The sequence below is a fragment of the Capricornis sumatraensis genome, chromosome 2 (genome assembly GCF_032405125.1).
Source record: "Capricornis sumatraensis isolate serow.1 chromosome 2, serow.2, whole genome shotgun sequence".
NCBI classification, from domain to species: domain Eukaryota; kingdom Metazoa; phylum Chordata; class Mammalia; order Artiodactyla; family Bovidae; genus Capricornis; species Capricornis sumatraensis.
This window is the reverse complement of record NC_091070.1, coordinates 196,716,422-196,740,180: the sequence shown is the minus strand read 5'-3', so window position 1 is coordinate 196,740,180 and position 23,759 is coordinate 196,716,422. Positions and strand designations below refer to the sequence as shown.

The 23,759-nt window shown below is 41.8% G+C and overlaps 1 protein-coding gene across 3 annotated transcripts in view; it reads left to right on the top strand.

Annotated features, from left to right (window-relative positions):
* Positions 1 to 23,759, top strand: part of ELAVL4 (ELAV like RNA binding protein 4) — a 90,008-nt gene that overhangs the window by 40,180 nt on the left and 26,069 nt on the right. The window contains exon 2 of one of the 3 annotated variants that reach the window (XM_068963800.1): positions 399 to 639. In XM_068963800.1, the coding sequence (XP_068819901.1) occupies positions 399 to 639 (241 nt within the window). Of the gene's footprint in view, positions 1 to 398; positions 640 to 23,759 lie in introns of those variants that run through there. The other 2 variants (XM_068963802.1, XM_068963801.1) reach the window with 2 other exon arrangements.

Below are 23,759 nucleotides of genomic sequence, written 5' to 3'. Positions count from 1 at the left end.
CCTCTATGTTTAGCTTTTTCAGCTTTAATGGAACTATAATTTTAATCATGATTATTACTTTACATTTTAATTATAATTTGGTGTGGCTTAAGTATACATTTCTGAGAGTGATTGTGTAATGAAAACAGGAATTAGCTTTTCATTAACAAAATAATGGGAGAGTTCCCACTGCATTCTAGTCTGTGTTCAAAATCTATGGGCTGGCCTAAAAATAGCAAGGGGAGTTTAACATTTTGGTTAAAAACATGTTTCTAAATTGGCTGTGTTCACAACTCCATCTCTTTTGCTCCATCCTGCTTTATCTTGTTCCCTTTCTTTACAAAAAATAAAATCAAATCTTGAAAGAGACTTTGTATCTTTGAGATATCAAAAGGCTTAATATTTTTATTTTTATTTAGATAATTAGCACCATGGAGCCTCAGGTGTCAAATGGCCCGACATCCAATACAAGCAATGGACCCTCCAGCAACAATAGAAACTGTCCTTCTCCCATGCAGACAGGGGCAGCCACAGATGACAGCAAAACCAACCTCATAGTCAACTATTTACCCCAGAATATGACCCAGGAGGAATTCAGGAGTCTCTTTGGGAGCATTGGTGAAATAGAATCCTGCAAACTCGTGAGAGACAAAATTACAGGTACGCTCTTCTTCACTATTCTAGGCTTGGGATTCACAGCTACCTTGTTCCTTTGGACATGCAGACCCTGGCAGGAGTGCGTGTGTGTGGTGCTGGCTTTGAGTGTTTGCAGCTTGTGCCCTGCATTCAAGGATAGCACGGGTACAGTCACAAATGCATATGTGTGTGAACACTACATGAAACTGCATTGCAGATTGGTAGGACCAGGAAGCAGATAAAGATTTTGGAGCTTCCTCAGCTTTACTTCATGTGAAATAATCCTTTGATTGTATCCTCTTTTATTCTTAATCAGCCACCCCGACACTTTGTTCTTTAGTTCTCAGTTCTGCCCTCTGCCCCCAAACCCGGTTCTCGTTTTTGTCTATTTATTCCTTTCCTCTCAAACATTTGGTTCGTGTGTGTCCAGTGCTCTTCCATGTATCTGAGACAGTGTTTTAGAGGGGGCTATTGTCATCACAACTGCCCATTGTCCCTGGGAGTAATAGGCCTTAAGGAGAGCAGATTATTCTAGAATAAATCTACTCTGTCATGGGAGGGGGATGCTACATGAAGGAATTTTATTTTACTTGTTTGTTGTAAAGATACTCTTTGAGAATTCAGAGACTTTTTACTGGAAAGTAAAACAATACCCTGTCCTTCAATAGTTGAAAACTTTAGGTTGTGATTTTTTTCTAATTGACAGTTATTCATTGAGGACCTAGTGTCTGCCAGATACTGACGCTATAATCCTTTGGGGCTGGGGCTGGGGCTGGGGGTCGTTTCCCTGTAATCTTTCTGCAAGTGAGAATGTTTTCTTAGAAAAATATTGGACTACATCGTGATGGCAGTGAAGCTGCTATGCTTTGATGCTCCCCTCCTAAAATCATTCACACTCAGCTTTGAGTATTTATCATTTTTGAATGTTGACTTTTATTTCCCTCTCTCTGGACAGTTTAACTGAAGAGCAGCTGGCCTATATAGGAAAAAGGAAACTTTAAAATACAGAAATACGTTATCTTGATTTTTAAATCAGAGAATACAGTGTATTTGTGTGCATGTAGCTATATTCTCCAATTCTTCTGATTCGCTTGTCAATTTGTCCCCTATATATATTATTTTGAAAAATCATAAAACTCAAATAATTCTCAACATATAGAAATCACATAACTCACCAAACATAATTTCCTCTTCTGTAAAGTTGGAAAATAGTACTTATCTCAAAGGACTTTTTGTGAGAATTAAATGGGAGACTGGATATATACTGCCTAGCACAATGCCTCTTGCATAGTAGTTTCTCAGTAACGGGGAAGGGTGTTATTATTATAAGTACAGTTAGTGTGTTTCAAGAAGAGTGACTAGAACAGAGAAATTTTATCAAGGTCTCCAAATAGGGCCATGGCTTTGGTGTTCTTATCCCAGAGCCCTGGATCATCCATCCTTTGACAGAACTGCCTATGCTGTCAGAAAGCCAATGTTTAGATTCCTGAATAATCTTTATATAATAGGATGATAATTCAAACCAAATTAAAACCAGTTAACCATATGATTCTTCCTCCTACTCCTGTATGGAAAATGTATTTTTGGTATAGCCTTACCTTCTAAATAGGGACTCTGCCAGCTATCTTAGTGAATATTATTAAGCACCTTTTCAAAACAGTTCCTTTAGAAGTGTAGTGAGATTTTTCAGAAGTACTGATTCATGGTGTTGTTCTTTGTTTTCTAAAGACACATGTTTAAACAAGCAGATTCCTTTACTGAAAGAATGCTAATTTGGTAGTTCACTGAGTGGATCTGAATAGGAGTGACAGCTTCGAAGACAGCCTTTAATTTGGTATAAAAACCAAAGTTGTCAACTTTGGTTTGTTTAGCACCCTCTCCAGCACAAGCAGAGACATACAGTAGCATCTGAGCTTAAAGAAGAAGCTTATGGGTTGAAGGCAAAAATACAATTCAGGCATAGATTTATAATTATGCATTTTTTTAATTCAGGGGGAAAAAGAATTTGCAGAGAACTTATGGGAACGAGGCAGGGAAATATAGAGAGACCAGAGATATTTGCCCTCATTTGGTAGCAGTGTTTAATAAAAGTAGAACTTGTGGTTGTAAAGAGTGCTTATTAAATTCTTCATTTACACTACCTAATTAATTCTAGCATTTTAAATTAACAGTGAAACTGGTCCCTGCTGTACCATTCCATAGATGCAGCGTATTTCCTCCATCCACCCGTTGTTCAGGTTTAATTGGCTACGCTAAAAGTCAGAGAAGGAGAGAGAGCTAGACTGTGGGGAGGTGGGGAAGGAGTGGGGATCTCTCTAATGGAAGACCCTCTGAGGCCTGCATTTGGGGTTAAGTGATAACACAGGCTGGGAGGCTGAGGTTTCACACCTGCCAAGTTAAAAGGCTGCTGGTGGTGGTTCAGAAGTCAGGGTAAATGACATCATAGGTATTTTTGTTGCCCTGATTTTTAACATCCCGGTCCCCCCTTTTCCTCCAACACCTCCTACAGATCTCAGTGCATCTCAATCCTGTGAAGTTTACAGGGAGTTCTAAATACCCAGTGGGAGGATTAGGGGGTGGGAAGTGGCAAAAAGATAAGAATTCAAGATTAAGATTTTCCAGCCTAACCACTCCCTAAGAGAATGTAATCGATCTCCTTAGAAGGTTCTGGCTTCTGAAAGTGCACGAGGGTGGGGAGGGAGGGAGGAAAGAAGGAGAGAAGAGGGAAAGAGAAACTGTTAATGGTGTTGCCAGTAGGCTGGCTTTGCTCCTTGCTGTGGGTTGTCAATGAGTTCTCCATCGAATTTGGGCATGGACTTAAGTTGCTATTATGTATCAAGTACTTCTAGGCCAAGTACTTACTGGACACTGAACATACCTTATTTTATTTAACATTGAGAACAACCTCCATTTCCTTAGATGAAGACGCAGAAGCTTAGTGAGGTTAAGTAACTTACCGAGGCAGCACCGTTTATTAGCAGGTGGTGGAGCTGGGCTTCACCCCCCGTTTCCAAAAGCGTGATCTTACATGGAAGCGTGTGAGGACACCCCTGCCTGTGTTACCTGAAGATACCTGCTAAGCCTCCCCCATAACCCAGTGAAACATCACGTTCCTCTGAGCAGCGGTTGCTCCACTCTGCAAAGTCTACCTAATGCACCATGGCTTAAAACTAGACCCCTGTGTATAACCAGAGGCAAAGATAACAATATTTATTATCCTCTGGGGATATAACTCAGCCTTCAGTGGAGAGTCAAATTTACTGAAAATGCCAGGTTTAAGATTCCCTTACAGTGCTTTTGGACATCTCTGTTACTTATCTTCTCAGAGATATTAGATTTTCTTTTTTCCAACTGGGAAAGGACACTTATCAGGATAATCTAGGTACCGGGGAGAGAAAATGTGTGTTGCAAGTTGCTTTTGTGTGCATCTGTGAACACAAGGAGGCTTTGGAAGCTATGTTCTTTATTCTTCTCCATCTACCTGCACCTCTGCTCCTGGAGAGAAAGGAAGATGGCACGTATCCTGCAAGGATTCGTGCCACCGAGGAACTCAGGCAAAGAACACCAAACCCCTGGTAGAAATTCTGTTATTCCTGTGGACTGTGGATAATTGAATGAAGTTCTTTTTTGTTGTTGTTGCCTTTTTGTTTTTCAGGCTTTGAGATTGCATTTCTGAATCCAGGTTCCTAGATGATTAGTATTTTAGGGGAGGAAACATATGGCTGAACCAGGCTAGTTAGGTGGCTCATGGTATGTCTTAAAGCCAGCACAGCTGGAATGCTAAATTGCATCTTTATAATTGTCTCTCTTCTTATCACCCCTCTCGAAAAGGAACAGAGAAAGGAGGGAGGAAAGTAACAAAGAAAATTCCCCAGAAATAAATCAGTGTACGACAGCAAGAAGTTTTGATCTGCCTATCTAGACTGTGTGATTATTTGCATCATGGTGATAAAAAAAGAGTTATATTTTTACTTGATATCACTCTTCATGTACCCATGCAGCATAGTTTTTAAGCGTAGTTTTCTATCCATTTCAGGCAAACGAGAACTCAAGTGGGGGTTTTGAGGATGGGGTGGTCCAAAATGAACATTATCTGTTATAAAACTGAATATGTGGAGTGACCAGTATATGAAATAGATTATATGAGCTGTAGGTGGTTGAGAAAAGGTGAAGTCTCCATTAGCTAGAGCTATTGAGGTGGCATTTGAAGAATGGGGTTAGGATTTAGGTAGACAGAAGAAAAGCAAAAGGAATGGAGCAAAAATTCCAGTCTAAGAACAAAAGTCTTTTTTTTATTCGTCTGTGCTTTGGACAAAGGAAGTAAAGCCAGGTCATGCCTCTCAGAAGCAGTCCTCTCATATTGAAGCAGTGCTGCCAAGCGAAGTGAAGCACATGAAAACATTAAGTCAGGGGCTTCCCTCACTGTCCAGTGGTTAAGATTCAGAGCTTCCAATGCAAGGGGTGGCAATTCAATTCCTGGCCAGGAAACTAAGATCCCACGTGCTGTGCACCGGGACCAAAACACAGAGCGTTATCAGTTAGAGTAGTGCCCGATGGACAAAGACAGCATTTCCTAAACCCTACCACTAATCCATCTTTTCATTCTTCCTTTATAATAGATGACTTTGGCTTCATTAATATTATCATCTAGTGGAAAGAGCAAAAAAGATGCTTCACTACTGGAGGCATCAGGGTGAATTCTTTGCCACAGCCTTTGTGTGTAGAATCACAGCTCTAATTAAAGGAACCAACTCAGTGTTGATTCAGTGACATTGGGTAGCTTCTGTTCTTTCTTGGATTTGTGAAAGTGCTAATAATTCCCTCTCAGGAGGTAGGATTGGACTACAGCAGTGGAGGGTAGGGGGTTTGGGGTTGGGAGGAAGCTGTATCTGTTAGAGCATCAAGGCCAAGATGTATTACACAGGATACAGTCTCTTGGGTTCAAGAGGGAGAGGTGAGTGAGGATTGTGGGTTACCTTATGTTACCTCATATACTTACAAGGAACTGGACTAATAGGGACACCATGGGAATTTAATTGTTTTGCCTCTAAGATAACATTATAAACAATAAAAAGGCTCTGGAAAAAAAATCCTAAAGTACAAAAATGCTTTGAATTTACTCCTGAAATGTCAGTTCAGCCCTGGGGTAAGTTTATTGGTGTAATTTCTGACAGCATCCAGCAAAGACAAATAAAAATAATAGCAGCAGCTTTTGTGTGCTGCTATTTGTGTTTTGTGTGCCTTCTGCGTATTCTGGTTACTATATTACAAGCTTTAAATATAGTCGCTCATTTAAATAGTAAACTGGGACTTCTTGGAGATTCATAATCATAGCCAGTGTTTATTGAGTGCTTACTATGAGTGCTGATCATTGGGCTGAGATCAATAAATGAAGTTTCATGTAATCCCCAAGATAGTCATTTGACAGTCCAAAAAACTTGGACTCAGGAGCAATTGAGTCATTTACCCAAGATGACTTAGCTTCCAAGTAGGGGAGCTGGGACTTGAACTCTTGGCTCCCTGACTAATTGTGAGTTGTCCCATTATAGTTTATCTCTGGCAGTTCCCCTAAAAATACTAAACTGACATCTCCCCCTTACAAACCAATGCAACTTATATTACCTAGGGAATGAAAACTTTTAGTACAGGAAAATATAATTAGAGTTCAAAATCTTTTGTCTTGGAAAATAGCAGGGTATGCATTAAAAAAAAATACCAGTGACCAGTAAGGTCACTGCTTACCTGAACAAGAAAGAATAGATTTCGAGTGGTTCCTACCTTCAAATTCTCTCTTCACAAGATACCCTTCACTGTGCTCTCCTCTTCTTTATCTTGCAAGCACTGTGTTGAAATGGATGCCGCCTTAAGTTTAAGCATACTTAAAACCCAGCCTCAATTATGCAGATCCAAGAAAATCCCAAGATATTGATTAGCTAAATGAACTTTGCTATACGCACATCAGAGGGATATGCGTTAGCAATGGGAAGGGTAGAGGAAATAGTAGCATTTATCAGCATATTTTGCTGCTGATTTTGCAAATGTACTTGATACAGTGCAATGTGCCTCCTGAATTCAGAGGAAAATCAGGCAGATTTGCATTTATTATTTTATTTATCACCTCCCTGCAGTCATTTTATACACATTCCACAAAGAAGAGTAAAAGAAATTTGAGTTGTTGACTTGGGGAGAGGATTGATTATTGTTGGGGGTTGAATGGAAAATTTTTAGTTAAGGAGAAGATTTGACAGACTAATGGGGTTACAAAACAGGAGAATAGGGGTCTGCTTTATTAAGGGGAATTTAAAGAACTCCAAAACATTAAGTGCAAACCGTGAACCATATAATCATTGTGCCTCTTACACACCCATCAAGGGCAATCAGGGACCTCCCATCCTTTCTAATTAGGACAGGTTGGCAATTGAGTGGAGCTGTGAGGCTTAGAGCTTGTGCAGGTACGTTCTGTTTCTTTCAACACATTTTTTTCCCAGGATGGCAATAGGCAGGATTATAGACCAGGTATGGTTTCCTTTTGCCCTCTGGCTATCTTTCCCTTCATCTTCCCTTCCAAATCAAATGGTTCTGTCCTGCTTCCGAACTCAGATAACCGTAGGAAAGTATTCTCACATCCCAAGAGAGGTGTCTCAAAGGATTTTTACCTGGGATGTGAATCAGGACTGAGTATTTTAAGGATTTTCTATTTCTGTACTTTAGCTGGCTGTTTGGTTCCTAAGACCAATTCCCTGTTCACTCAGCCACCCCTCCTTCCTCCAACACATACACACCACACACACACACACACACACACACACACACACACACACACACACACACACACATTCACTCTCCACTTCTCTTCCCCCCTTCTCTATAGGGTGACCTGATTGATTGAGACTAGGAACTAAGCAGGAAGGTAATGTCAAACTGAAATTTCCATACATTATCTAAAAATGTATTTCATCAGCTTCAGGGTAGGAGGAAAGTGCTTTCTGAAATGTGTTAATGGGAAAATCATTTTTTCTTGTCTTCTGTGAGCTGTGATAGTGGTGATTTTTTTCATTCTCCCCCACCCCACCCCGTACTGCTCTTAACTGATGAACTTTGTTACCTGTCTTTTATTCCTTGTCAGAACTAAAGATCTTTAAGTCGCCTTTTTGTTTTTCCTACAGTCCCAAAATTGAGCTTTGATGGGAGAAGATATTTCTAGTTTGGAGAGAAGATAAAATTCAGATGGAGACCATATAGTTGTATAAGGCTTTTACATTTGTGAAAGATTTTCAATCAGCCAACTTTATTTATTTAATGTCTGCTCCCTCAGACCAAATAAATATTATATCTTTTCCTTCTCTTCTCTTAAATTCTGTATCAGAGTCTGTGAGGAAGCTAAAGAGAATAAGATGTAGTTTGTGCCCACATGTTGCTGCTAGCACGGCCAATGAGGAGAGGAAGTCAGGACAAATTACAGGGCTCTACAGCAGCCTGCAGGTCTGGGAGTGGCTGGGAGCCCATGTGATGCATAAAGGTGGTGCCACATTTGCTGTTTTCTTTGTGTTGGGAGGGGAACGGGGGGTGGGCGGGAGGGGCCTAGTGGTTGGGCAGGGGGTGTTTGTTTTGTTTTTCACCAAAGCCCAAACTCGCTTTTCCTGACCCTTGCTGTTAATTTCACTGGAAAGAGAACACAAAAGGATTCATAACAGAACAATGAAGTTGGCGGTTTGATGAGGTACCTACTGTGTGTCAGGCCTTCCCAGATGGTGCTAGATCCCCGCAAGGAGCGCATGGCAACCCACTCCAGTATTCTTGCCTAGAGAATCCCATGGACACAGGAGCCTGGAAGGTTACGGTCTGTGCTTAGTCGCTCAGTCATGTCTGATTCTTTGCAACCCCATGGGCTGTAGCCCACCAGGCTCCTCTGTCCATGGAGATGCTCCAGGCAAGAAAACTGGAGTGGGTTTCCATGCCTTTCTCCAGGGTATTTTCCTGACCCAGGGATCGAACCCAGGTCTCCTACATTGCAGGCAGATTCTTTACCATCTGAGCCACCAGGGTAGCCCATGAATACTGGGAGTGGGTAGCCTATCACTTCTCCAGGTATCTTCCCAACCTGGGAATCGAACCAGGGTCTCCTGCATTGCAGGCGGATTCTTTATCAGGTGAGCTACCAGGGAAGCCCTAGGGTCGCAAACAGTCAGACACGACTGAAGTGACTTAGCATACATGCAGACAGTACTGTGTGTCAGCTACAGTTAGACATGTCATGCATGTTATCTCATTGAAGCTTTTTACCAGTCCATGGTATTATCTCCATTTTACAGATCAGAAAGCCAAGGCTAAGAATCAGTTCGCTGCACAGCACAGTTTACAATAGCCAGGACATGGAAGCGACCTAGATGTCTATCAGCAGACAAATGGATAAGAAAGCTGTGGTAGATATATACAATGGAATATTACTCAGCCATTAAAAAGAATACATTTGAATCAGTTCTAATGAGGTGGATGAAACTGGAGTCTATTATACAGAGTGAAGTAAGCCAGAAAGAAAAACATCAATACAGTATATAAATGCATATATATGGAATTTAGAAAGATAGTAATGATAACCCTATATGCGAGACAGCAAAAGAGACACAGATGTATAGAACAGTCTTTTGGATTCTGTGGGAGAGGGTGAGGGTGGGATAATTTGGGAGAATGGCTTTGAAACATGTATGTTATCATATGTGAAACGGATCGCCAGTCCAGGTTCAATGCATGAGACAGGGTGCTTGGGGCTGGTGCACTGGGATGACCCAGAGGGATGGGATGGGGAGGGAGGTGGGAGGGGGGTTCAGGATGGGGAACACATGTACACCCGTGGCGGATTCATATCAATGCATGGCAAAACCACTACAATATTGTAAAGTAATTAGCCTCCAATTAAAATGAATAAATTTATTTAAAAAAATAGAATCAGCTGGAGAATACAAAGCCTACGGTGTTTCTTTTACCTTACTACTCTGCCGTTGCTGAATGAAAATGAATAAAACATCAGCTATGGGTGTTCAGAGGAGAAAAAGATCACTGTGGGCTGGGGTTCTCAGAGCAAGTGTCAAATAGGAGTGAGCCTTTAACTTGGTAGAGAGTAGATTATCCGAGATGAGTACACACAGAGAAAACAGCTGAGCCAAGCTTCAGAGACATCTTCAAGGGATAGTGAATAGAACAGTCAGAAACTACTCTGTGGGGTAAAGTTAGTACCCACTTTGTGTTGATGAAATAAGGTCAGAGAGGTTAAGAAATTTATCTAAGGTCACAGCTAATAAGTTGTGAAACTGAGATTTGAACCTAAGTCTGTCAGACTCCAAAGTCTGTGTTCCTTCTACTTTGCCAATAAATAACCTGACCTAACACAGGAGGGAGAAGGCAATGGCACCCCACTCCAATACTCTTGCCTGGAAAATCCCATGGACAGAGGAGCCTGGTAGGCTGCAGTCCATGGGGTCGCTAGGAGTTGGATAGGACTGAGCGACTTCACTTTCACTTTTCACTTTCATGCATTGGAGAAGGAAATGGCAACCCACTCCAGTGTTCTTGCCTGGAGAATCCCAGGGACAGGGGAGCCTTGTGGGCTGCCATCTGTGGGGTCGCACAGAGCCGGAGACGACTGAGGCGACTTAGCAGCAACAACACAGGAGAGATGGACAAGTTGCAGGCTTCTCATGGTGATTTGGGAATTACTGTTTTTCTCACTGAGGTCAGAGTCATGTTCTCTAGTGAGTCTCTTTCCAAAAACTTCAGTTTTGCACTGATTTATAAGTTTGGTTTTCTGCTTGGCCGTTGTTTTGTTGTTGGATGTCTGGTGAGACAGGGCCCAATCTACACTGAGTGGAATACAGCTAATTGGGGTAATTACTCTAATTTCTATGGCTGCCTCTCTTCACAAACATCTCAAATCAGATTAAATAATTTTCATTAAATATGACCATGAAAGGTATACTTAATAACCCCTGATATTTGCCTTTCATGTTTATTTACAAAGGTTTTTATACTCAGTACCTCTTCTGACCCTATTAAAGTACCCAATATCGGCAATGTCTATACTTACTTTACAGATAAGACCAGTGCACCCCAAAGAAGAAACTCTTGACTTCTTATTTTCCTTTCTTCCTCTTTTTTCTTTTCCTTGCTTGTTTCCTGTCCTGCCTCCTCTTTCTGCCTTCTTATTTATTTATATGCCATTTGATCCAACAAGAATTTGAATTGACTTATGAGATAGAAAAGAGCTAAAATTTAAATAGCCATAGATTAAAAAATAAATAAATAAGGTAGAAGGGAAATAGGAGTAGAATGGTAAAAGGAGACCAGAGAGAATGTTCATAAATTAATTGTGGCTAGATGACTCATCTCAGAAGTAACAGACCAACTCACCAAAATGACCTAGTCCGAGTTTTCTTTGCATCAAGGAAATGTGGATGATGACAACCTTAATCCCATTCTCAAGTGGTAACCAGGATCCCAGCCCTGCTCCCTTCCCACCACTCTCACTAGGGCCTCTGATCATGAAGACTGTTGCCAGTTATCCTATAGGTTCAGGTATGAAGCCTGAAATCACATACATATAGTTTTCCTTTTTTCAAATTAAATCCATGTTGAATTGATAGACTTGTTTTTTATGGCCGGGGCAGGCAGCCAACAGAGAAGCTGCCTGAGTGAAGTCCCTGTTTTCATTAATAAAAGGAACAGACAGTTGAAGCAGGCTTCCTTGCCTGCTGCCCTGAACTGAGATACAGGTGGCTTCTGAGTCTCCGCAGTCACTCTGTCCCCTTTGCATCCCAGGGTTGGGCATCAGAACTCTGCTCCCATCTCCCTGGTGAGGGTTCCTACACTAAGTTCTGTCAGGTTCCCCATCCTCCAGGACCCTGAGCTGGGCAATAAACAAGAAAAAAAATGTCAGCCTCACTTCCAGGTACTGATCCTGGAAACTGCAATCAGTCCTCAGCTGCCTTTTCTTTCCCTGGTGGCCCTCACCTGTCAGCAGAGCCTTCCCAGTGAGACAGACCACCCTTTAACTACAAAAGAAATGAGCACTACCCAAGAACTCTACAGTCCCCAACACACACACACACACACACACAGACACACACACACACACACACTTTCTGGTCAAAACACCAGATGCCAGAAAAAAGAAAACCAGATGCAATGCATTGCACTAACCAAAGGTGGGACAGATGTCAAACTTCTGTACCACAACACCCTCCCCACACACACACACTTAGTAGAAGTGGGCATGCCCTTGCAGAGGTCACTGTATTCACCTAGACCTCCATTCTCAATATACAATATAAAGATAAATCTTTACTCTACCTTCTTTGAACAGTACTTGTGAGTTCAAACCAAATGCCACATGAAGCCACTTGTAAACTAAAGCAATAAATGGGAGGGGCCCCTTCTATCTCATAACTCCTTCCCGCTTCTCTCCAAGGGTTCTACCACTGGGCCAGCAGACAGATAAGGGAGAGGAGTGGAGAGGAGTGTAAAAGTGGATTTCTGTTCTGGTTCAGTCCTCAGTATGTTATTCCAAGGAGCAAGTAGGACACAGGGTGTGAGAAGGCCCAAGAATGGAACAGGAACTTAGATTTATTAAATACTGTTAGATGCCAGCTACTCTGTTATCTCATTTCATCCTGGCCTTGCCCACAAGAGGTAATGGTGGCCCCATTTTTCAGATGAGAAAACTGAGGCTCAGAAAGTTTAAAATGACTGACCCGAAGTCACACACCTGGCAGGTGATCAAGCTGTGTACCTGTGTCTGTCTGACTACATGCTGTGGCCAGTTGGGTCAGGAGACCTTCCCAGAGAGGGTTCCTTGTATTCTGCTGTTTCATCCTGAGTCGTGAATGTGGCTGTGTAGGATGATCCTGGTAAGCCTCAGAGATAACTACAGTAATAATGCACAGCAGTTTTAGTGGCTCGGGAAGATTATAAATGAACGCCTTTAGTTCAGGGTTGGAAAATGTCAGGATGGTTTCTGAGAATTATTTAAAAATCAGACCAGCTTTCATGAGTGGCAGCATGAGGAACTGGAAGGAGTCACCAGGTTCTTGTTCTAGCTCTAGCTCTGGGCCATTCAGTACCTCAGTGCCTCATTATATGTTGTGCATAAAATGGGGATGACACTGGCTCTTTCCACCTTGCCATCTGTTGTGACATCAGATGAGCTTCTAATGTGTCCATAAGTAGTTAAAGAGCTACACCAATTCAGGATATTACTGCGGTCACCCAGAAGATAGGCTACTGTAAGCAGGGGATCTGAGGGTAAAGTAAATACTAAAACCCCTATGATAAGCTAGCTTTGCTTTCTAGTCCAGATGTTTTCTTCAGTTATCTACGTACATCTCAACAAAAGCTGATTACCTCTTTCAGACATCAGTGTGTAACTGTTATTAATGCTCAAGCTGATCAAATTACAATGCCACAGATCCTACTTGTGCTTTAATATTAGATTTTGGATTCCGGTCTATAATGAATGATTTTTCTCCATGCATTGGAAAAATTGGTTAGCAGAGTTCATAAGAAAGTTTAATTAGCAGGCTGTTTGTGAAAATAGCGGCTGTGAGTCATCGTTCAGGATGAACTAACATTTCTCAGGGTTGGATTTGTTCTTCTGTTCCTTGAGCAGCCACACAGGATCCTTGTGTTTGGGAAGCTGATGTCTGCATGCTGCCCACTTGAACTGCATCGTGTAATAAATTAATGACAAAAACAGCAGATCTGAAAAGCTAGAGAGGAAGAGGAGGTGTAAGGTGTTTATATATTTGAGTATGTGTGTCTCTGTCTTCCAGGGAAATATCGTGGACCTATTATAATCCAGGATTGTATGAGGCAGGAGAGCCTAGTGATTAAGAGCTAGCTGCCTATGTTTGTATCCCAGCCTCACTACCTGAAAGTTAAAAGTGTTAGTCTTGCAGTCATGGACTGTAGACCACCAGGCTTCTCTGTCCATGGAATTCTCCAGGCAAGAATACTAGAGTGGGCAGCCATTCCCTTCTTCAGGGCATCTTCTTGATCCAGGGATTGAACCCAGGTCTTCTGCATTGCAGGTGGATTCTTTACCATATGAGCCACCAGGGAAGCCCTTACTAGCTGTATAACAGGCAAATTTTCATCCTTTCTGTGCCTCAGTTTTCTCATTTGTAAAATAGGGATAGTGATAGGATTGTTGTGAGCATCAGTATATGTAAAACACCCAGAACAGCACCTGACATATAGTTATAATTCTTACAGCAGTTCTGTGAGGTGTATGTATTATTTGTCCTATTAAACGGGTGAGGAAACAGACTCAGAAAGGTTAAGTAACTTGTCCTAGGTCACACAGCTTCTAAAAGGCAGAGAAAAATTGAAGCCATGTTTATTTGACTCCAAAGCCCCTGTTTTTATCTACAATACTCGACTTCTCTAAGTGTGCCTAGTCAGTAAGGTATAGATAGTTAGTTAGTAGATAGCCTACTTAGTAAGGTATAGATAGTGTTCACATGTGTGCCTGTGTATACATACCTATAAGCGTGTATTCCTGCTTGAGGGCCCGTGTAGTCACGCTTGTGTTTTGTTTTTCTCCTGGATCTTTGGTTCTCCTAGTGAAACTCCTTGAACTCGTTGCATGCCAACTATTGATGGGTAGCAAGCTAGAACCAGACTTGCACAGTGTGTGTCCAGTCTCGAAGTCGTGTCCGACTCTTTGCAACCCTGTGGACTGCGGCCTGCCAGGCTCCTCTGTCCCTGGGATTTCCCAGGCAAGAATACTGGAATGGGTTGCCATTTCCTTCTCCAGGATGTACAGTGTGTGCTGACATGAAAATCTATACACAGATGTCTGATCTTCTCCCCACTGTGCATTTATGTCCTGTCTAGATTATCCCAGAAGCAAGTCTGTGTGATGTCTTCTGAGAAACAGAATCATGGACTATCACAGTGAAAAGAGACCTTAGACGTAATCTCTGGCTTGGTCTCCGTGTTTTCTGCTAGCCCTTCTGGTATCTCAGGAATTGTCAATGTCCACACCCCCAACTTTAGGTTAATTATATCTTGAATTCAGTCAAAGACTAATGTTCATTTGGGAATTCTGTCTAAACTTCCTTCCCAAAGGTATTTAATAGGTAATTTATTTTTAAAAAATAGTTTATGTGATTGCATGAGTTTTGGAAACTGAAGTAAACCAAGTTAGGAAGGGGTTTCTTTTTATCACTACTTCTCTAAGTCTGTGCTCCTGTGTACTATAAATCTTAAAAAGAATGATATATAATATGTAGCTTTACCCAAAGAAGCTTTTCTTCTCCAACATTTTGTGGAATGTACATTCTAAACCAAGAGGAAGAAATGGAGCTCCTTAAGGTAGAAGGGAAGAAGACAGTTGGACCAGTTACTTTTGATGACCTCATTTCTTTTGTTAAGAAAGAGGTGGGGTCGTCTACTGCATGGGGATGGGCAAGTGGAGGCCTCGGTGACCCAGGAAAGTCTTACCAACACCCAGGAGGAACAGAAAATGATGTCACATGGGTCCATCTCTCAAGCACCAGCAAAGTTCCATCACATACTCAGCATTTTTATTGAAAAAATTTTTATTGAAAATTATTGAGTACTAGATATGTTCTGGAAATTATTTACATTATGGATTCTTTTGGTCTCCTGATTGTCAGGATGACATTTCATTTTCCATTGCTCAAAAAAGCTGAGTTATTAGAAAATGTTTACATTTGGTGATTCTCACACGCATCCCAGGTACGCCTTCATTTTCACCTCTCCCAGGTATTTGGCATCTTTCACTTCAGTTCAGTTGCTCAGTTATGTCTGACTCTTTGCAACCCCATGGACTGCAGCACACCAGGCTTCCCTGGGCATCACCAACTCCCGGAACTTGCTCAAACTCATGTCCATTAGGTTGGTGATGCCATCCAACCATCTCATCCTCTGTCATCCCCTTCTCCTCCTTTCCCAGCATGAGGGTCTTTTCCAAGGAGCCAGTTCTTCACATCAAGTGGCCAAAAGACTGGAGCTTCAGCTTCAGCATCAGTCCTTCCAATGAATATCAGGACTGATTTCCTTTAGGATTGACTGGTTTGAACTCTTTGCTGTCCAAGGGACTCTCAAGAGTCTTCTCCAATGCCATAATTCAAAAGCATCATCAGTTTTTGAACCACAGTTCAAAAGCATCAAGCATTTATTTCTTTATTTTGTCTTACTTCTTACCTATAAGCCGAATGGTGAAGAAAAGGAAAAATAGACCTTTGCTTCTTATTTCTCTTCTTTTTCATGCATCTGGGGAATTTCTTTCATTTATAACATTTGTTGGAACCAAACTGAACTTTCAGACCATGGTCATGAGCTTCCTGATGGCACTTTGCTATCAGTGAACTGTTTGATGATAGGGATACAGAGTTCCCCACAGCTATTAGTGGTAAGTCCAAGGCCAGAGAACCCCAGGCACTTAGTTTGGAAAAGACACACTGACAAAGATTTTCCCATAAAGTTCTCCAAGTCATATTTGACATGTTGACTTATCTTTGCACAGACAGTTATTTATCTCACTTCCTTTGTTGGGAGCTATGAATTTTCTTTTACTTCGAATAAAGGAAATTTTAATAGATTTATATTCAGTTAATATTTATGAAGCCTCTCCCTTTTACCAAGCCCTCTCACGTAACTTATCTCGATTAATTTAAATCCTAACATGACATCAGAAACCTCCCCCTGCCCTTTTTAAGAATAGTGTCTGATGGGAGTTTCAAAAGCCATTGTCTTAGTGCCTAAATACAGCAATTCCTTTCTTCCACAGACATTTCACCCAAAGACAATCTCATTTTGCCCAACGGCTGATTACAGTGTATATAATTTGTATTAACCTGATAACTCTTTCTACCTCTTCTTCCTTTGTTGCTAAACTCTCTGCTGATATTAGCTGCATTTCTGAAATCACCAGCTGGTTCACATTCATTCTAGGGGGAAAGTCTTGTCTGTCTGATCTCTGTGTCATGTAAGAGTAAGCCAACCAAGAATGAAGAATTCTAGTTCGTCTCTCTGGCTAGCTGGGAGTTTGCCAAATTCTCTCTCTCTTTTTTTTTTTTTTCGACCCTTGTTAAAAAATATTTAAAGATGTGAGTATTCTTTCCTGTCTGTAAGAATATTCTGAACATAAATTAATTTAATGTTGCTTCTATTAAGAATCTTTTATTGCCCCAGGGTCATCAGTCTGAACACTTCTTTCTGTGTGATAAATGCTGAAAGTAAGATAGTTGTCATTAAAGCTTCTATTTTCTCCCATACATTACCTAGAATATTTTTTCCTTTTTTTTTTTTTAAGTCTAAGTTCTTGATACTGGCTTTTTATCCTATGAATTGCCTTTCTTTCTTGAACACACAGAAGAAAAATAAGGTTCAGGTTAGTTCTTAAATTCTATCTGATGAATTTATTGAGGCTTATTATTGAAAAGTATGTTTGAAGATCTGTTTGGAACAACTAATTGTATAGGATGGGCTTCCCTGGTGGCTCAGACAGTAAAGCATCTGCCCGCAGTGGAGGAGACATGAGTTTGATCCCTGGGTCAGGAATATCCCATTGAGAAGAAAATGGCAACCCATTCCAGTACTCTTGCCTGGAAAATCCCATGGACTGAGGAGCCTGGCACAAAGAGTCAGACATCACTGAGCGACTAAACAGCGACAATTTTATAGGATAAACCAAAAGGGTAAATTAACCAAAAAAAAAAAATTCCTTTGAGAGTTGGTTGATTGTCTTTCTTTATGAAATAGTATACTTTGTAGCTGGTTCTTCTTGCTTTGGGGACTCCTGGAAATCATCATATATATACTCTGAATTTCCATGTACCTTACCCAAGTAGCAGAGGTAGTATTTTTCATCTACTTGAACAGTTTGGTTGATATTGTCTCTGAAGTCAGAAAACTCTGTTGAAAGCCTGTGTGAGTCCACACAGATGAACTTGTGTCTTGGGATCTGAGGCCTCTGGATATCAGTCTTCTCAATGGTAAATGGCAGTGATCATGCCTACCTTGTGGGATTGTTTTAGGGAGCAAAAGAGATGATATAAATAAAGCCGTCAGGTAGAATTTAAATGTTCTTACCACAGAAAAAGATAAATATGTGTTGATAAACTAGATGGGAGGAATCCTTTCACAATGTATACACATATCAAATCATCATGATGTACGCTTTATCTTACAAGCTTATTTGTCAAATTATGCCTCTATAAAGCTTGGGGAAAAAAAATAAAGCACTCAGTACAGTGACTAACACATAGTAAGCCCTCAAAAATAAAATGATATCTATTTTGTTACTATTTATTTGCTTATTGAATTCATGCATTCATTTAGTCATTCAACACAGATTTATTGAAAGCCTACTATGTGCCAGACATTGGTTATACCAAGATTAATAAGACCTGTATCCCTGTCCTAAGGAGCTTAGGGTCCTTTGAGAAACACAGCTAGTTTGACAAGTTTATATTGAAAGTCCACTGTGGACCAAGTGCTTTGCTTGTTTTCATCTTGATGTCACATGGTGAGTTCTCAACTGGGAAACTACATCTTCTTAGGAAGCCAGAATGTAGCCTCTGGAAATAACCAAGTACTGCTTCAATGTAATTTTAAATACTTTGGGAAATCAGAAGAGGGAAGGCTGGGTTCTGTCCTTTTTTAATAGTGCTTGTTGTTGGCAGAGAACTGAAGCACTCAAAATTTCAGATGTCTAAATGGCTCCTGAATCTGTGCCAGACTATGGGGAGATCTCTTATATACATCTGAGCACTCAACTTAGAGTCGATATTGTCAGTTCAGGTTGATATCAACAGTATTGACCTCCTGGAAGTAATAGTTATAAACTGAGCAGCAGTCTTCTCTCCTCAAGGAGTAGATGCTCAAACTGTCCCCTCCTCCTGGAATGCTCTTATCTGTCTATTGCCTGGCTATCTTGTATCAATCTTTTCCAATTAGTCTCAGCTCATATATATCTTCTAGAAAATCCTCTCGCCTTCTCTCCGTCATAACACTTAGCCACATTCTCCTATAGTCATTGATTCACAGTTCTGATTTTCTTACTAGGCCGTGAACTGCTTGCTTCTTGCTTGGTCCTCTGGTGCTGCATTTGTAGGAGACTCAAGAGGATTGATAGTGAAGTCTTTTCCAAGACTGTCATTCTATGACATACCAGGTCCAGTTTGAGAGACACAGTCAGTGTAGAAGATGGGAATGGAATACTTTGGGGTATATATGGGAATTAAACGGAAAGAATGAGGATTTGAAGATAGTCCTAGAAGATCCAGGCTCTCTTGAAGTCTCAGGCACACTGTGCTTTGTCAGGGCAAATGTTTAACACACAAATAAGCACATATTCAAGAAATCAAGGCGCAGCAGAAGGGTACAGGCTCTGGAATCAGATGAGTCTGGCTACTATTCTCCAGCCAAATAACCCTGGTATGTTGCTTCTCTTTTTGAGGCCTCAGTTTCCCCTTCTGTAAAACAAGGATGGAAATGCCTACTTCAGACATTATAAAGATTTAGATAATAATATATGTAAAGTGCTTAGCCCACAGTATGTGCTTAATAAATATTCTCTATTATTTTTATTTTCTCAGTTAGAAAATCAGGGTAAACTATGGACATGGGGTCTCAAATAAATATAACTTAGAAGCTTTGTGTCTTAGCATTAGCAGGGATCTTATGAGTTGATTTTGCTAACTGCTGCAACATCTCCTGATAAAATGTAAACCTGGCCTCTGTTAGCATAGTTTTAGTCATGGAGTACTTACCACCTCACAAGACAGCCTATATCTTTATAAAATCATTGGTAGAAAGTTCTTCCTCTTATCAAGGCAAAAGTCTACTCTCTAACTTTCTTCTGTTGCCTGATCCTTATTCTCTCCCAAGGTAGCCCACGTAGCAAGTCTACCCCTGCCTTCCCATTGCAGCCTTTCAAGTATTGGAAGAGGCTTTGCACCTCTAGAATTTTCTCTCCTTCAGTATTAAAGCCCACAGAGCTTTCAAATGTGTCTCATGAGTTCTGGTTCCATGTCTCTTACCACCATCCTCTGGGAGCATAGCAGAGAACCAAAAAGACTTGGTTTCTGCTATCAGTGAATTGATATTCTGATTAGGAATGAGGGAGTGAGACAAGTTCCCTGAAGGCAAGAACAATTTTTTGGTCACTGTGGGCCCACTTGTAGTATCTGGCATGAATTAGGTGTCAGTTAAGTGTAGAATTTATGTACCTATTACATGGTATGTGCTCCAAAGTGAAAGTAAAGCATCAGAAATATTCTCCACCTTTGAGGAGGTTGGGGTCTCATTCAAGAGATAGCATCCTCAGAGACATTGGTGAAGGCAGTGTCTACTAGCGCATGGGAGCAAAAAGGAAAGGAACCAGAACCTATTGTGAAAATGTTAGTCCCTCAGTCCTGTGTGACCCTTTCAATTCCATGGACTGTAGCCCTCCAGGCTCCTCTGTCCATGGGATTTTCCCAGCAAGAATACTGGAGTGGGCTGCCATTTCCTCCTCCAGGGGATCTTCCTGACCCAAGGATAGAACCTGGGTCTCCTGCATTGCAGGCAGATTTTTTTACCATCCGAGCCACCAGGGAAGCCCTATTGAGCATCTGCTATATACTAGGCGTTTCACATGCATTATCACTCTCAATACTCCTAATAACACCATGAAAAAATATAAGTCCATTTTACAGATGAGATTACCACAGCAAAAAGGGCAGCAATGTAAGAATACAAAATCTGAGAATGAAAAGAAATAACACATATTAAGAAATCCTGAGAGCTTTCCTATCATAGGAGCTTCCCAGGTAGCTCAGCAGTAAAGAATCTGCCTGCAATGCAGGAGACATGGGTTTAATCCCTGAGTCTGGAAGATTCCCTGGGGAAGGAAGTGGCAACCAGCTCCAGGATTCTTGCCTGGGAAATTCCATGGACAGAGAAGCCTAGTGGGCCACAGTCCAATCAGAGCTTCCCTTCCCCATGACTATGGTTAGATGTGTTGTTTTCTCAGAATCCAGGGTATGGGGAGGTCCATTTAACTTAGCGAGGGTCATGCAGCAATAAGCTGAAGCTGCATTTCTTACAAGCGCCCAGTGAGGCCAGTGATGCTGGTACAGGGATCACACTTAGAGGAACAAGACTTTAAACCATACTTAATTTGAGGGAATTGTGTGAACTACCAAGAGAAGATGAATCCTCTGATTAGTTGGCTCTGCCAACACTGAATCTGCAGTAGAAAACCCAAGACCCAGACTGTCCGACACGTGGAAACAACCACAGAGGTGGGATGGGAAGGAGCAGAGCCATGGCTGCTCTAGAATCTCAAAGCATCCCAGTCATTGTGAGGGAGGAAAAGGGTCCCCAACATACGGGGTTTGCATCCCCTTGAGTTCTTGCCTGGTGTCAGACACTCTGCTGTGCCTTTGCACAGAGCCAAACCCAGTGGAGAGAAGGTATGAACTGGAAGTCACATAGACCTGGGTTCATTCAAATCCTACTTTCTGGTTGACTTTGGGGCAGGTTATTGAACATTTCTTAGCCTCACTTTCCTCCTCCTCACACTGGGCTTGATGATACCCATTTCGCACAGGATTAAATTAGGTAATTTTAGTAAGCCACTTAGCTGGGTGCCTGGCACAGAGTCAGCACTGAATAAATTGTAGCTGCTGTTCATCCACATGTTAATATAGTTAATCCACAATGATGCTTTGATTGTGAGGATAAGGGATTATCCCTGTTTTTCCAGAGAAGGGAACAGGCTGGCGAAGCTTAAATGATTTAACCAAGGATATACAACGAGTACAGTTTGGGGCCACACACTCTAACACATATATACATGCAGTAATAGCCCTGGAGCTCTCCGACCCACTTTAGGGTGTGTTGAGATAGGTTTCAAGGCAGCTGACGGCAGGGAAAGTCATCCCAGGACTGGCAGGGAGGGAGTCCTGGGGTTTGGAGTTGGCTGCAGTGAACCCAGCATGTGGATTCCTGCCATGCAGGTGATCTTGAGGTGACTGGGGATTTTTATCACGCGCTTTGAGAACAGAATTTCAGCCTGAGCTAGGAGTTCTAACATCTACAAAAACTCCTTACTCGACTCAGAAGTTTTTATCAACAGCAGCTACCCACCTGGCTGCCCCCAAGGGGACTTTGCAGATGAGGGGAGTAGCTGTCAGGTTTCTGGAGAATGACGGTTTTGGGAGAAAGAAAGAGCAAAGTGTGCAGGTTGACAGGCAGAAATGCTGAGGTTCCTTCCGGTCAGCCCTGAGAGGAGACAGCTTCTCTTCTGCTGCCATCAGCCATGAGGATGTCACATTTAGGGTCTTGTTGTCATAACCTCTAGGGCCCCAAAGCAAGGGACAACAACTTCTATCTGGAATGACTGGAAAATGAGGGGTTGTATTTAGCTGTGATGGTAACACTTCCTAGAGTTTGAATACAATACAAGTGCTTAACACAAGCTATTGAAGGTAATTTGCTTTTTCTCAGGCGGTTCAAAAAAACTTCAGAGGTATTTCCAGGCCTCAGAATAGTCACTAACACTTTAGTTCCAGTGGAGTAACTGTAGTCACAGCAAAGGGGGCTGGATTTTCAGTCAGAAGATTTGGACCTGGGGTCAGCAAACTATGGCCCAAAAGCCAAAGGCGATGGCACCCCACTCTAGTACTCTTGCTTGGAAAATCCCATGGACGGAGGAGCCTGGTGGGCTGCAGTCCATGGGGTCGCTGAGAGTTGGACACGACTCAGTGACTTCCCTTTCACTTCTCACTTTCCTCCACTGGAGAAGGAAATGGCAACCCACTCCAGTGTTCTTGCCTGGAGAATCCCAGGGACGGGGGAGCCTGGTGGGCTGCCGTCTATGGGGTCGCACAGAGTCGGACACGACTGAAGCAACTTAGCAGCAGCAGCAGCAGCAGCCTATTTTTCTACATAAAGTTTTATTGACACTCCGTCACGCTCCTCAGTTTACACATTGTACGTGGCTGCCCTCATGGTACAATGGCAGAATTGTCATGACAGAGCAGAGGACCCACCAATCCTAAAATATTTAGTCTGTCACCCTAAACGTAAAACAGTTTGCCATCCCCTGATTTAGACTTAGTTACAGCTATTCAGAAAGAGTAGAGCAAAGTGCTGTTTCCTCAGAGCTTCAGTTTCCAGCAAATCGCCGTTCGCTCAGAGCTTCCATTTCCACAACTGGTAATGATGATTCTCTCTCCCACAGGGTTGCTGTGAGAATCAAATGCGACAAAATGGGTGGGAAAGCACTTTGGAAACTCAGGATCTCTATGGAAAGGTGGGCAGGGATGGGCTTTACTGTTCACCTGATCTGTGCTGGAGGGGAACCCGCCAGGACATGTTTTGTTTCTGGTTGTTGTTTTTTCCCAGTCCCTGGTGTCAGCTTGTTGTCCTGTTCTCCCTTTGACACAAATACTAAATGAATTCCCCTCTCAGACACTCTCATTCTCTTCTCCTGCCAAACATAAACATATTCTGGTTATATACTTCCAGCAATGGAGAATTAATACAAAGGTATGTATTCGTTCTTCCCCTTCTCAGACATCTGCTGAGTACTCTACTGTGTTCAAGTATGCAGACTTTATAAACTAGATCTTGTAGGGAGAAGTGTTGTTTCTAAGGAGAGAAGTTAGGTATAGAATTACAACAGAAGAGAGAGAATGCCACATCATAATACAAGGACACGGCATGTCGTTGTATGTGTATGTGCACATGTGCAGTTTTAAAAATAGAAGTATTCAGGTTCAGATTTAAGAAAAGCTTGTTAAAAACAAGAATCTGTTTAATCCAAAATACACTGAAGTGCCTCAAAAATGTAGCCATTATGTGTAACAGTTTTCTCTTCAAAATTGCATTCTAATTTTAAGTTTCCATCCCAAACTGCCAAGAATGCCTTTCTTGCCCATTCATGGTCACTGAGGCCTCTCATCCAAGCCTGCTGGTCAGCCTATTAAGGATTATTAAGGACGGGTCACAGGAAAGGGTTATCCTGGGCATCAAGGAGCCAGGCAGTCACTATAGTTTCTAAATGTTGGAGGTAGTCTTTATTTGGGGCTTTCCAGGTGGCTCAGCAGTAAAGACTCCGTCTGCCAAGCTGG